The sequence below is a fragment of the Centruroides vittatus genome, unplaced genomic scaffold, assembly GCF_030686945.1.
Source record: "Centruroides vittatus isolate TY-2023 unplaced genomic scaffold, ASM3068694v2 scaffold_435, whole genome shotgun sequence".
Classification (NCBI taxonomy): Eukaryota; Metazoa; Arthropoda; class Arachnida; order Scorpiones; family Buthidae; genus Centruroides; species Centruroides vittatus.
The window spans coordinates 1,521,260-1,535,845 of NW_027122708.1; the positions used below are offsets into that span (position 1 = coordinate 1,521,260).

The 14,586-nt window shown below is 27.6% G+C and overlaps 1 protein-coding gene across 6 annotated transcripts in view; it reads left to right on the plus strand.

Annotated features, from left to right (window-relative positions):
• dlg1 (discs large 1) overlaps positions 1 to 14,586 on the plus strand; it is a 286,896-nt gene that overhangs the window by 23,837 nt on the left and 248,473 nt on the right. For 3 of the 6 annotated variants that reach the window (XM_067287116.1, XM_067287118.1, XM_067287119.1), the window contains exon 2: positions 1,467 to 1,530. The exons of the other annotated variants lie outside the window; for them this stretch is intronic. In XM_067287116.1, the coding sequence (XP_067143217.1) occupies positions 1,521 to 1,530 (10 nt within the window). In that variant the 5' untranslated portion in view covers positions 1,467 to 1,520. The remainder of the gene's footprint in view (positions 1 to 1,466; positions 1,531 to 14,586) is intronic. 6 annotated transcript variants of the gene reach the window in all.

Consider the following 14,586-nt stretch of genomic DNA (forward strand, 5'->3'; position numbering starts at 1 on the left):
TTAGATAATAAAATTTAAACTAAAAGATAATTTTTAAAAATTATTATTTATTCTCAACTCTTATCTACAAATACAATGTAATAAAATAAAAATTTGAAATGGTTTTTATAATAATTTGATATAAAAATGAAGAATTTTTATGTTTAACATCAGAAAATCTCTATCCAAATTAGAGTTATAAATGATATTTTAATACTAGATGATTTAAAATAAATGTTTTAAATAAAACCTCAACTTTAAATTTACTTTTTTTGTAAGATAAATTTTTTGTTACATTTATTTTTAATGCTAGTAATATTTTAAAATATTTTTATCATTTGAATTCTTTAGTATATAAATAAATACTTAAATTCAAATTTTAACTGATTTTAAAAGTATTGTATATTAAATTTATTTATTAATTAAAATATTAAAATTAAATTTTTTATGTAAAATGTAGACTTTATGCTTTTTAAAAAAATTATTGGTACATTATTAAAAACTGATACATGAATTCTCAATATAAAAAGTAATAGTGGATTGAAATACAATATTATTAAATTTATTTTTTTAACTTAAATAATTTTTATAAAAACTGTAATTATTAATTAAACATTTAGTTGTATATTGGATTTTCAATCTATCATCATTAATTTAAGATTATTATATTGGAGATGAAAATTCAACTTTAGAATTAAAAATAAATTTTAAATCTTACAAATGATTTCATTAACTTTTAATATACAAATGTTTTAATATCAAAATATTATATTCACTATAGCAAAATAACTGGTTGTTTAGAATAAAACATATACAAAATACCACAAAAACCAGTAAAAAGAAAAACAATTGTATAAGTAAATAATTTTAATTATTTTTACTGGTATTTTGTGTATAGTTTTATTCCTTTGTATATATTTTAAATATTCACTAATGTCCATTTTTATGTAGTTTACAAAGATTTTTGTCATAGATCTTTATTTTTTTAATTTACATTCTGTAATTGATATGTCATCACAGATGAATTTACTTTAATGATTTATTATTAGTTATAGTAAACAGTTTATTTCAAATATTTTTTTTAGTTAATATGTAAGTTTAAGTATGTTTTAAATGTAAGATATTCCATTAGTTCAAAAATTAATGTAGCAGTTAGTGAATCTTCCAATAAAAATATTTTTAAACCTAAATTTTGAAATAAATAAAAATATTATTATTTATACTATTTATTTATATGTAAGTATATACTTTATTTTATATTTGTTTAAGCTATTATTTTCAAAAATACTGTATATTAAATTACTTATTTAAATAAATTAAAATATTCATTTTTTTATAACTAGTATACTTGAAATCATTGAGGAAGACTTGGCATTAAAATAATCAAGTTTTTAAAATCTTCATTATATAACAGAAATTTCATTTATAAGTTTATTTATAATTTTTTTGTTGATTTATGTAGATTTATGAGATGTAATATATTTTAGGTATTTCCTCTGATGGTGGACAAAATATAGTCTGAAAGTACAAAAATAAGAAAAATGAAAACAGGTGAAAACTTGTTTAAAATATATTATTAATTTATATAATCCTTGTAGTAATTCATGCTAAGATTCTACTAATAATACTATTATTGTTAATAATAATGTTTCTTTAAAAAATGTAAATATTGTACTTTATATATATATATATATTTACTATATTTAAGGTGATTACAGGATATTTATTTTAAATTCAGATATAGTTTGAGTGTACATAGAAAAATTTTGTGTTGAAATTTAATATAATACTTTGTGACTTTGTTTTAAAACAATATATTTTATTGTTTCACTTTGAGCAATCAAATTTGTAAGAAACAGTGTTTTTTGACATTAAATATTTTAATTGAAGTAATAAAGCAAAGATTTCACAAAATACACAAGTGCTTTTGATAACTAAATTTTACCATCATCGGGTAGATTGAAATAGAACACTATTTGAAGTGGATTGTTTTAAACAAACAACTCTACTAAACCCAAAACATCATAATACTAAAGTCAACCATTAAATTGTTTTATTCAAATTTTATCTGAGGATGATAATATTAAAGTATCAAAAGTATTCTAATTTTAACAATTTTAACAATTGTTATATTTTAAATTTTGTGTAATAAGTTTAAACATTTGATGTCAAAAAACTATTTAAATTTATAATGCTTGATATTTTTAATGAACAAATACAAAATGCTTTTAATTCTATTTTTGGAAATATGTTCAAATTTTTGCAAAATTTCATAGCACATAAACATTTGAAGTTACAAGTTAATTAAGTCCAAAACAGTTAAAACTGAATATATCCAAATATTACCAGATTTATTCAGTTATTACAAGGCTATTAAGTTGTTAATTTGTATACAAGTTATTAAGTTATTACTGAAATTTGGACTAGAGATATACAGAATATCATTGTCAGATTTTTTTAAGCTGTACATTTGTGTAGTTGTGCAGTGATTTTTGAAGATTCCATACTATTTGAAAAGTCCATTGTATTTTAGAATGTGTTGAATGAATTATAATTATATATATTACTATGTATTCAGTTGTTACATCTGCAGATACATTCTTTAGCAATTTCCCATATTACTTTTATTATGAAAGATATCAATAAATAAATAAATTAATTAAAATATATAATATTAAATTGCAATATTGTCAAATGTGATTTTGAATTTTTTTAAATTTGTTTCTTAAATATTGTGAGAAGAAAAGTTTAATTTTAAAGTCTTTCATGATATTAATAAACAGATTATTATTGAATAAATAAAATAAATCTAGAATAAAGTAAATAAAGTATTTTTACAATTGTAGAGCATTTATTGATACTTAAATGCTTTTGAAGCTTTATTCTCAAATGTTTTAATTTTAACTTTATTTAAACATAATAGAATAGCTTTTATGGAATAAATTGAAAATGGTTCCTCTGGCAGTGCATCTGTTTTTTTTAAAAAGTCTGTAGACAATTTAAGAATAGTTGATTACTGTAATTTTGCATGGATAATTGTGGTAGTGTGTAATCTGTATCAGTGTGCACCCCATACTTTCAAAGTGGCTGATGAAAACATGACACTGTTATGAAATTTAGATATTGCTTCACATTTTCTCCCATTTCACTTCTGTTAGCAGTTCATTGTAGATGTAATTATGAAATATATGAAATTGAAAAAAAAAAGGAATATAGTGAGACCCCGCTTAATGCGGGGGATGCGTTCCTAGACGATAAAGCACTAAACAAAACAGTGTTAAACGAGGTCATTTTAACATAAAGTAAGTAGGGATAGGGGAACACACGATCAAAAATAAACAAAGTTTACTATAATTTTAAGTTATTATATATTAATTTGTATAATGATATATGTTAAATAACACATAAACATATGCACCCAAAAATGTAAAGTTTTTTTTTGTGATGAACGCCCTGACTTTTCTGAAATTCTTGTTTTCTGTGATAAAGTCATGAAGTTTCATTTGTTCGCTTTTTTCTTTCCTTAAGCAAATGTTGGTAGCAGAAGATTACATCCAAAATGGTTCGTTTTGCTTTTGCATTCCTTTCAAAATCTGGATCATTCGCTACAATTTGATCAACGATTTCGGTTATCGTTACCAAACTTTTAGTAAGGAAATGTGTAGAGAAATTTTTTGGGTTCTTTGTTTTCAGAATCTCTATTTTCCAGTTCTACATGAATTCTTTGTTCTGCCAGTTCTTGAAGGTCGTTGTTGGTAAGGCTCTCACCAGAAACTTGCTGTATCCTGCTCGTCTACATCTCCTAGTCCTGCTATATCAATTAGGTTGACTTTGGTCAACCTAACAATACAGCAATAGGCTCTTCTCATTGAGAATTCTTGAATACCTTCAGCCATAACTTCTTCCACATTTCGTTCATGCATTTATCAGTTTATTCTTGCCAAGTGAAGCCGATATTGCCTATGGCATCCATGATGTTATATTTTCAGTTCTAAAGTTCTGACTGGAAGTCTCTGGAGTCAGAACTTTAGGATATTATTCTTTTTGTTAGATCTTGTAGCATTCAAATTAACATGTTTTGGTCATTGGTTAGAAAGAGAATCTCTTACAACAAACTCCAAAAGATTTTCCCTTAAATAAAATACTTGTTTTCACTATAATCACATTATTATTTTCTTTTTCAGTTAGAGTTTATCAGTATTTTTATGATAGATTAAAATGTTAAATAAAGTAAAATTTGTAAGCATTTCTTTTTTTTTTAATTATACAAATATTTGATCTACAATTTGGAGTTACTAAATTTTGAATTCAAGAACAGATGAACAAAGCTGGAACTTAACATAAACGTCTCAACAAATCAAGTAAAACAAAATCAAGCACATTACCGTGCTTGATTTTGTTTATTTTTATTTAATAGTATTAAGTCAGCTCATTCATATCTTAAACATAGCCTATATTAGTATTGGCCCACTTTTTTGCTTTTTTTTTTTTTTTGTATTTAAAGACAACACATACCTTAAAAAATGGGGAATGTCTATGGGCAGCTTGCTTTCAGGAGACTTATGTGAGTTAGTAATACACTCAGACACTTGAAAACCAAGTCTTATAAATTTTCCCTCTGATATCATCATTTACACAAGATATGTGAATGATATACTTATTTTATGGAGCTCTAACCTAACATAGATAAATTTCTTTCAAAATTTAGTAATGTTTTATATGGTCTAATGTTATACCTGGATCAATACAGCAACATTGAGGCTCATTTTTTAGACATAAATATATCTCTTCAGAATAAGTCCATCTTACAAACAAAACATTGACTTGATTTTTATCCCGTCACATTCTTATGATCCATACACATACAAAGTTACTGCTTTAGAAGGGTCTACACACATTGTACAGATAGGACAGAAACCATAAAAAATATTAAACATATTAAAAAATAGCTGTCACACATGGTTACAACAAAAGGATTATACAAAACTTGGCTCAAAAATTTGAGCATAATAGCATAAGTCAGAGAGGACATCACTGAGCAACCCCACCTCCCAACATCTATGCTTATAATTATTGAGGATAATCTCAATTTACAAACAAATAGCGTACTCAAATATTTGAATATTTGGATATCACAGAAACCCCACTGTTTACAAATTGTTAAGGAATGGCAAAGATAAAATAAACATAAAAGAGCACCTCACTATACTCCATCCCTGTGATGGATGAAAGATTGAACTAACAGTTGGTGTTTATAGATTCTAAAAATAGATCTTTAACAAGCAAACTGAAGAAACATAAATATAACATTGATATCAATAATCCACTAACTTCAGTAGCACAGTATGTGACAGAGCTTGGGGTGTCTGTAAGTCTCAATGAGATCTAATTATTACAGTACATCTTTAAAGAACATAAGCTAAGAATTTTAGATACATTTAAAATATTTAAGGCCACATTAAAAGGGGATGCATAAATTATAAAGATTGCAAATCCTCAGCTGCATAGCAGTCTTTATATGGTAAACCTCCAAAGAAATTGTCACAAGAAGGTCAAGTTGATTAAAATAGATGGAACATTTAGAAATATATTTTTTTCCCTTGTTGTATAATTATTTTTATATTATATATTGGTTATCATAATTTTTCATGTGTTTCTACATTTTAAATCACAAATGTATGAGAAATATTTGATGTTCTATATTTTAAAAATTTTTATAAGTAATATCATTTTACAAGCATCATTCCAATTTTGAATTTTATTAGATTGGAAGTTATATGTAAACTTGATGCAGGCTTATGAAATAAGCTGAAAAGGTTGGTGTTCCTATTTAAGAAGAATTAAAAACTTAAATAAAACCAAAATAAAAACACATGAACCTTAAAGTCAGTCCAACGATGAAAGAATTAAAAATTTGAGATTTGTATGTGTTTTTTGTTTTGGTTTATAATCCCCAGTTCTGAGACTGAAGTGTTCTTACTTAAATAAAATTAATATGAATAAATTCAACTTATTAAATTAATTAAAACCTGTTATCAATGTTACTAGTTAGAAAAATAACAGAAAAAGAGTTAGAGAGTTTGAGAAAATGTAAGAATAAACAAATTGAGAAGTTTTACAAAGGTTCTAGAATATTTTTATTAATGAAGAGATTTATTCTCTTTGGAAGGTCTTGGAAGGTTATTGAAAAGAATGGAAGTTTGTACAGTGTAGTGGAAATTTCTAGAATGCTGCATAGGATATATAAATGGTAATTTTGTGCAGAGTTGGCTACTTTGTGTATAAAAATTTGTGAGTTAAGAAGCGAAATACTGACAGCAGTATTGTAGAGAATTTGTTGAATTAAATAAAAGTTTTGAATGAAGAAGTGAATGTGATTCAATAAAAATGAAATATCTTTGATATAAACATTTTTATTTTTAGTTCAATCTTGTTGTTGTTTCTGTGTTCTTAGTAAAAGATGTCTAGTGAATGACTGAATTCTTTGTTAAATTACTTTTGCAAAAAAACAACAAACTAAAGAGTAAGTTATTTATTTATTTGAATTAAACCTATTAAAATAAATAAATAAAATTAAAATCTGTATATTTATTTGCTTACAGCTGAAACCAGGATGTAATTCCAATTAAATTCAAAGTAGGATGAAAGTGAAGTCTCAAAACCACATTGCTGACAGGAACAGATATCAACCAACCAATTTTATGTAAGCTATTGCTAGTTAGCCATAGCTTACATAAAATTCACTTTTAGAATATGGCATTATTTTTGAAGAAGGAATTGGAAACTGGTCTCTCCAATGCATAAAAATTTATCTGGCATCCTCCAGAAAAGTAATCTGAAGTAAATAAAAAGAAATCTTCAAAATAACAAACATACCTAACCTTACGGTGAAAACATTAACACATATGTTTGTTATTTTATTTAATTATCTGGTTTGTGGAAGAGTGGAACATTTAAAAAGAAATCTTCATTTTAGAGTACATTGGTAGTAAGACTTTCCATTGTTTGGCTTACTCTTGAAAGAAGGGAGGATGCAGCTTACTATAAAGCACGTGTTTTGCTATCTAAAAAGATGGCTGGTGTTGGTTGTTAATCCCCAAGGAATTGGTTAATGAGCCATACAGAAATTGGAATAAAATCACTTAATTACTTTAAGAGAGCCAAATTGACTGTTACCATAAAAGTAACATAATGGAGTTGAAAAATTTAGTGCAGGCAAAATGTAAAAAATAATATTCAAATACAGTTAAGTTCTGAGAAGAAAAAGATGATTGAGGAAAACAAAAATAAATTCATGGTCATTGTAGAAATGGTAAAACTTTGTGGACAGCAAGGTTTGACCATGAGAAGCTTAAAAGAAGGTGCTCAAATGGTACTTAATTGTCTGCTATAAATGATAACAAATTGGAGGACCTTCTCTGCTAACAAACTACAATAGACAACTTACTGAAAATATGTGGAAATTTTTTCAAAACTTTTGTATATACAAGCAATAATAAGATATATTATATAAACTAGTGATGGGATGATACCAAAATTTCTCCAGATTCCAATTTAGATTCCAATTCTTTTGAATACTTTCTAAAGTTTATTTTATTTTATAAAAATTAATGATTTACATTATAAGCATGGTACATTCATTAATTAATAAATATCAACTTAAGAATGGAAAATGATTGGGAAGTTTAGAATCAGTGTTTCCAAAGAAATCTGAAAATTCTCCATTTATATGTGGATATGCATGCTTTTGCTGTGTACTACAAAATAAATTTGTAATCTTATTTTAGATAAAGTTAATATTGTAACACTACCCTCAAAGAAATTAAAGCTAATTTTCCTTTACACAAAGAACTGTCCCATTGTGTCGTGTAGGGTCCCCATCTTTGGAAACTGTTTCATTAGCTGACATGATTACCGGGAGAGGGGGAAGGTAAATGAGAAGATGCAGTTCTTCTTTCATGTTTCTCACAATTGGCATGCTTTGTAAATGCTTTAATTGCATCGTGTTTAACATTAAATGACCTTTGGCAAGTGATGCAATGAGCTGAACAAATATCATCACCATTACAAGTTAACCAATTTTTGAATTCATTCATTCATTCATTTGTGCCATGAATGTCTAGATCAACTAATCTTAAAAAAACCAATTTTTAATACTCAAAGCAGCAGTAAACTTAGTGAGAACAAGTATTTTTACTCAGAATTGTATGCATCACATTTGAAAATTTAACGTTTTTTTACAGCATCATCTATTCAATGCTGTTGGAGTCTTTCATTAGCACATCCTATACTGTTTTTAATAGTCCATATGCCTTGGTTGAGGGGTATCATGCAATCGCTGTCAAAGCATTTATATATAAAAAAAAAAAAAAAATTCTATGATTACTATTCAAAGAGCTTTCTGAAATCACTCTTCACCATTAGTTGTAACAGACATTTCAAACCAGAAAACCATTCTGCTATGGGTTGCTAACTTCAGAGAAATGGGGTCAACTCTAAAGAGAGAATGTCTGGCAGGCCTTGGAAAGTCATCAGAAGAATATTATTGTGTGAATATTTATACCATTTTTAGATGGACTTAAGTAACCTAAGTATTTTACCTAATGGGTTTTAAAAAATTTTCAAGTTTTATTTCAAAAAAATATCTTATAGGTATCGATTGTGCACTAAATGAAACATCCAAGTTACATTGATTATTTATCTATCTATCTTGCAGAGGCATTGAAAAGTTCTTATTTATTCCAAAAATTGCAGACAAAGAATTAGTTTTTCAGCAGTATGTTATACGTTATCAAATACTGTAAATAGAATGTGCTAACCATGATAAATCAAAGACTATTCAACACTTTATGGACAAAAATAAATCACAGAGAATGGTTTATTTGATAATTAAGATATTTAAAGAATGTTATAGTGTTGAAAGATTAGCACAAACCAGTGTTATTCACACCCAGAAACATCATCAAGCTGGCCAAAATGTTCAACAACAGTGGTAGCATTTCTCTTTGCTAGACTGAATGTATAAATTTGTAATTGACTATACATATGTTAAGTCCATGTTGGAAACTAAATGTTGATTCAGGAAAAAGGCTACCAAATACACTGTTGAGAGAAAAACTAAGATGAGGAAGCAATACTGAGCATTAGCACACAACTTCCAAGAGAAGTTTGTGGTTTTCGATGATGATAAATATTTCAGCCTCACAGGTGATAGGAGTAAATATTTTTACACTTCAAAATATCATCAAAAGAGAAATTTTCAACTTGCATTCTCATTTGAGTGGTCAATTTAGAGAAGGGACTCTCCAAATCATTAATTGCTGAGTCTTAAGAGGCTATCAATGCTGACAAGTACTTTGAGAAGTCAGTCGTCTCCACACACCAGGACGAGATGATAAAAACATTTACGTTAAACCTTGTAACCAGAGTGGTTGTGTTATATGATAACTAACGTTTTTGAGGCTCCTTCTGGGCTCTTCTTCAGGCTTTTGTATAAATAATAAGCTGGACATTGAAAATCAAATATTTTTTCTTTTGAAGAGTTTACCATTTCAAGAGTTTACTTTGAGAAGTATTTGAAGGCAACTTACTACTGTTCCTAAGGGACAGTTGATGATAATTAAATATGATGATAATTAAATATTTGTTGATGATAATTAAATATTTATATAATAATATATTAAATATTTATATAATAATTAAATATAATTAAATATCCATGTTGATGATAATTAAATATTTTAGTCTGATAAAGTGAACTTCCACTTTGCACATGGCATGCCAGCCTTGGATAAGGAAAATGATCCAACCAATATCTGTCGATGCTGGAGAATTGAAAATTTTTGGGCTATTCTTGTGCAGAGAATTTGCACTAATAATTGGACTGTAAAAACTAAGAGAGACTTGAAGAATCAGATTGAATTCTGTTTCCAGAATATGGACCATGAATGACACTGTCAAGACCACATTCATTTGTATCAAAAAGTGTCTCCAGGTTGATGGCAAACTGTGACCATATGTGGCTTTACACTAAGTAAAATTACTGTTGAAGGCTCCTCCTTTCAGTTGACATTCACCACATTTAATTTAATTAATTAATGTAATAAATACATTGGTAAAATGAAACTTAAGGAGATTTTTTTTCAACACCCAATCACTTAATAGATTCATTAAACAAGGCAAAATTCTTAGCAGTTTCAAAGGCAGATAAACTTTAGTAAAATCAACTGTTGGACTCTAAACAAAACTTCGATGCATTCAAGGACTGAATTATATGAAGATAAATTTATAGCAGATATGATAATGTAGCAAAAAAGAATCGGAGATTGTTGTGGAAAGAAAGGAAACCTCATCTTCCAAGCACTGGACATTGGTGAAGGAGATGAAGCACACTTCCGTGTAAGGAAACTTTTGAAAATCCAACCATTTTGCCTTTTACCACAGCATCAGCTGCCATTCTGTTGCCATTGCCAACTGAAAGTATATCTTAGAAATCTCATATCAGAAAACTGACTGAATAGCCTTGCTTTGTTAAGTATGCATATGGAATATCTCATATTTCATCTCATATTAAGCATCTCACATATTTTTCAAATAGCTTAATTTAACCTGAAGCAGACTTCTGAAAATAGCTGAAAACACTTGTTTTTTTTTTCTATTAAAATGTGCAAGAATATTTATGTAAGATGTGTTGTTTTGTTTATTTTGAATTATTCCAACTTTTGCAGAATATAATTTGATATTAACATCACTAGTGACAGAATGACTTTGCCAATTCAGACAGAAAAGTGTTATTGTGTATATTACATATAATTTATATTTATTTTGTATCCATTTAGTTTCTCTTTAGTTTACTGTATTGTGTTATCCTATATATCTATATTGTAAAAATGAACAAATTTCATTATGAGAAGAAAATGTACAGGTATCCTTGATTAATGCGACTAATTAATCCCTTGATACTACTGCATGTATCGAAGTCACATTGATCCAATACAGTGGTACCTTGGTATTTGACTGAACAATCACTATCCACTAGAACAAATTTCTGGTTAACAATAAATATTTTTATTTTAATTTTGTCATTCTGTAAAAAAGTTTTCTATGATAAAAATTAGTAACTTATTTAAAAATAAAATCAAACCTTAGAGCTGCCTACCTTCATCAGATAAAATTATACTCACTCCAGTTACTTTTTTTTATCACTTAATGCATGCAGAACAATCTTTATGTCAGTGACACAGTAAGATTTGTGCAAGTTCATGAGTTGTTATTCATTGATTTTTAACACTTTCTTCTGGAAATTTCTCTTCAACAGCTTTTGGGTGCCCCATACATTTTGTATTCTGTAGTTCAAAATTTCCTGAACAAAACTTTCAAAATCACATTTGACATGTCCAGTGTTTAGGAACATCTTCTCCCTATGCACTGAGTATTTTTTACTGTCTGTATAGCATTATATCTTTTATGAAACTTAAAAAGTATACATAATATGCCTGATGTGCATTTTATCTTCAGACATTTTGATTTGATTTTATGCAAACAAAATGTTAAGTAAAGTTTTAAAATAAACTTTTAAATAAAGAGTACAATAGCATACTAGTTGTGAAATTTAACATGTTATTGATATCATAATCAAACTATTTATCTATATCAGAAATTACCCTCAGCACAAAAATAGCAAATTCACCAACCCTTATTTGCTGAGTAAAACATATCCATGTTAAGTAAAGACATCTGTTAAAGCTGCATTAATTAAAACTTCCGTCTTGTATATAAAGGTATTGTTGCAATTAACTTTGTGCATTAATCAAATCCCATGTTAAACAAGGGATATCTGTATTTTTTTAAAACACCCTCTTAAAAATCCTATGCATGTATCTGATTATAGGTGATCCCTGATTTTTGCACAGTTTCTTCTTTCATATATAATACTTTGATATTTCTAAATTGCTTTATACTTTATATTCATACTTTCATATATTATCAATTCCAAAATAAAAATTTTGAACTATCATATAATGGCACTTTCAGTCAATTTTGGTTTCAGTAACATCAGAATCAAATGAACCGCCAAATTATTGGGCTGTAATATGGTTATGTAATTAATTAAATACTAAGTAATTTGTCTAGAGGTAGGCAGTTATGCTGCCATCTCATAATAGATTTAATAATTGTAATAAATTTAATTTAGAATTTTCTGGAAGAAAAGAATCAGCTGAGAACAGGACTTGAGTTTTTAGCGAGGTTGAGGCCGAAGTTTTAAATGTGAAAATGTGTACATCGGACATTCAGTGCCACTTTCCTGTAAGCCTAGAAGTTTGACAATGGCGTTTGAAAAGTCAGTGGAATCATGCTTAACATTCCAAACGCCATTGTCAAACTTCTAGGCTTACAGGAAAGCGGAGCTGAATGTCCAACCTACAAGTTTTTGTGTTTAAAACTTCGGTTTCAACCTCGCTTTTAACTCTCACTTATCGTGCAAATGTGTTGCCAGTTATACTATTCAGACCTCTGAGTGATCTTTGCTTCCAGAACTATTGATTTAGATATACAGTCGAGTCTGCATAAGTCAACATCCCAAGGGGAAGTAGAAATGTGTGAAGTTATCCAATATGACGACTAAAACAAAGTTAAAAAAACACCATAAAACTACAATTAGGAAAATACAGTAGTGCAATGTACCTCTCTGACCATCCATCACTGGCACTAAAGTTGGTTTTCTACTCCAAGTACTCCAGCAATTTCTATTGCCTTTTGTTTCAGTATCGGTCCCGAAACAGGAAGATTTGATAAACGAATTTGCTTTAGCCAACGTACCAGCGCATCTTCGACATCTTTGTACGGCGACTTTCTCTGGCGTTTTCGAGACAGCCACTGTGAGTGATCTGTATGTTTGTTTATATCTAAATTGATTGTTCTGGAAGCAAAGATTGCTTGGAGTTCCAGGTAATGTAACTGGAAACACATCTGTGTAATAAATGGGAGTTGCAGGTTCAAGTCCCACTCTGGGCCAAATATTTTCTAACAGAAAATTCTAAATTAAATTATAATTATTAAATCTAGCACAAAATGGCTGCATAACTGCCTACCTCTAGACAAATTGCTTAGTACAGTAAAACCTTGATTTAATAGACTAATTCTGGGGAGGAAATGTCTGTTAAAGACAAGTCCTTTAAATAATAAAGTGGGTTTTCCAAATGCATATGTTAAAAAATTGACAAATTATTTATTTTATTTGTTTTTACTTATGTAGATATGTTTGTGTAATTAAAATTAAGTGTGTACGAGAAGTTTAATTTTACAGAAAATTTTTTGTATGTGCTCACTACAGTTCTGAGGCTATAATAAACAAGTATATGATCTAAGTTGAAATAAATAAACAAACATTTTTTTGAAACATACACTTTAATTGTATTTAATTAAACAAATAATATTTTTAACAGCAGTGATTCTAGGATTTGGGTAAAAAAATCTGTTAATTCAATTACATGTAAAAAGCATTTTAAAATTAACAGAGAGTTAATTTTCTTTAACGTAGGACAAAGATCAGAAATTTTGTCCATTAGATCTGAAGTCTGTTAAATGGAGCTTTTACTGTATTTAATTAATTACATAGCCTGTTATAGCTTGATAATTTGACAGTTTGTCTAGCTTTTAATTATAAATTTGGTTTTTGAGTTGATGTTTATATAAACATCATAATAAATTGTGAAAATAAATTTTTTACTCAACTGGAAAAACTCTTAATGTTTTTATCATTTTGCTGCTACTCAAGCTTATGTATGACTGAATTTATACTGTAGCAGTTATGCTTTTGAATTGAATTTTTATTGTCTGTTTTCTATTTAATTAAGCTACAGTTTAACATTTTAAATAATATTTTACACATTGTGACATACTCACAAAGCTTTAAACTGTAAAACTTCCTATTTTATTAAGGGACTTTTTTTAACTCTCTGGGAATAAATGTTAGAAAACATGTAATTCTATTACTTGACTTTTGGACATTAGACTAGTACACATTTTAAGAATGTATTAATATTAAGTCCAAAAGTCTGGGGACTGCTTATAAATAACTTGTTAACAATTATTGTATTTCACTTATTATCTCTATTTGTTTTAATCATATCGTGCTTTATAAAAAATTTTCTTTTTAAATGTGTAATTTGAAGTATCTGAAAATGTATTAAAGTGAAAGTAATGTAATTTCCTTCCTTTAATCCATGGATTATGTATTGAATAAAATCTCCTGACTTTGCTGGTACAGATTATAGTCTCTGCATATAATCTGTGATAGTTTTCATACATCATCAAAAATGGCTTTAAAATCATTTTACTTTTCACATTAAGAAGGCATCTTGACATGATAAAATATAACAGGTGTCTTGTTTATGTGTTGGGCGAGCATAAAAGATAAAGGTTCTGACAGAATTATTCAGTTATACTTGTCAATGGAATATAGTAATATACTGTTATTTACACATTCATTTAGTCAATAAACATTTCTTAATTTAGATTGAATTAGTTAGCCTAATAAATAGGGTTGTAATTCAATATAAATTAAGGTTGTGGGCTAGAAGTGTTTTTTATTATTATAAACATTTC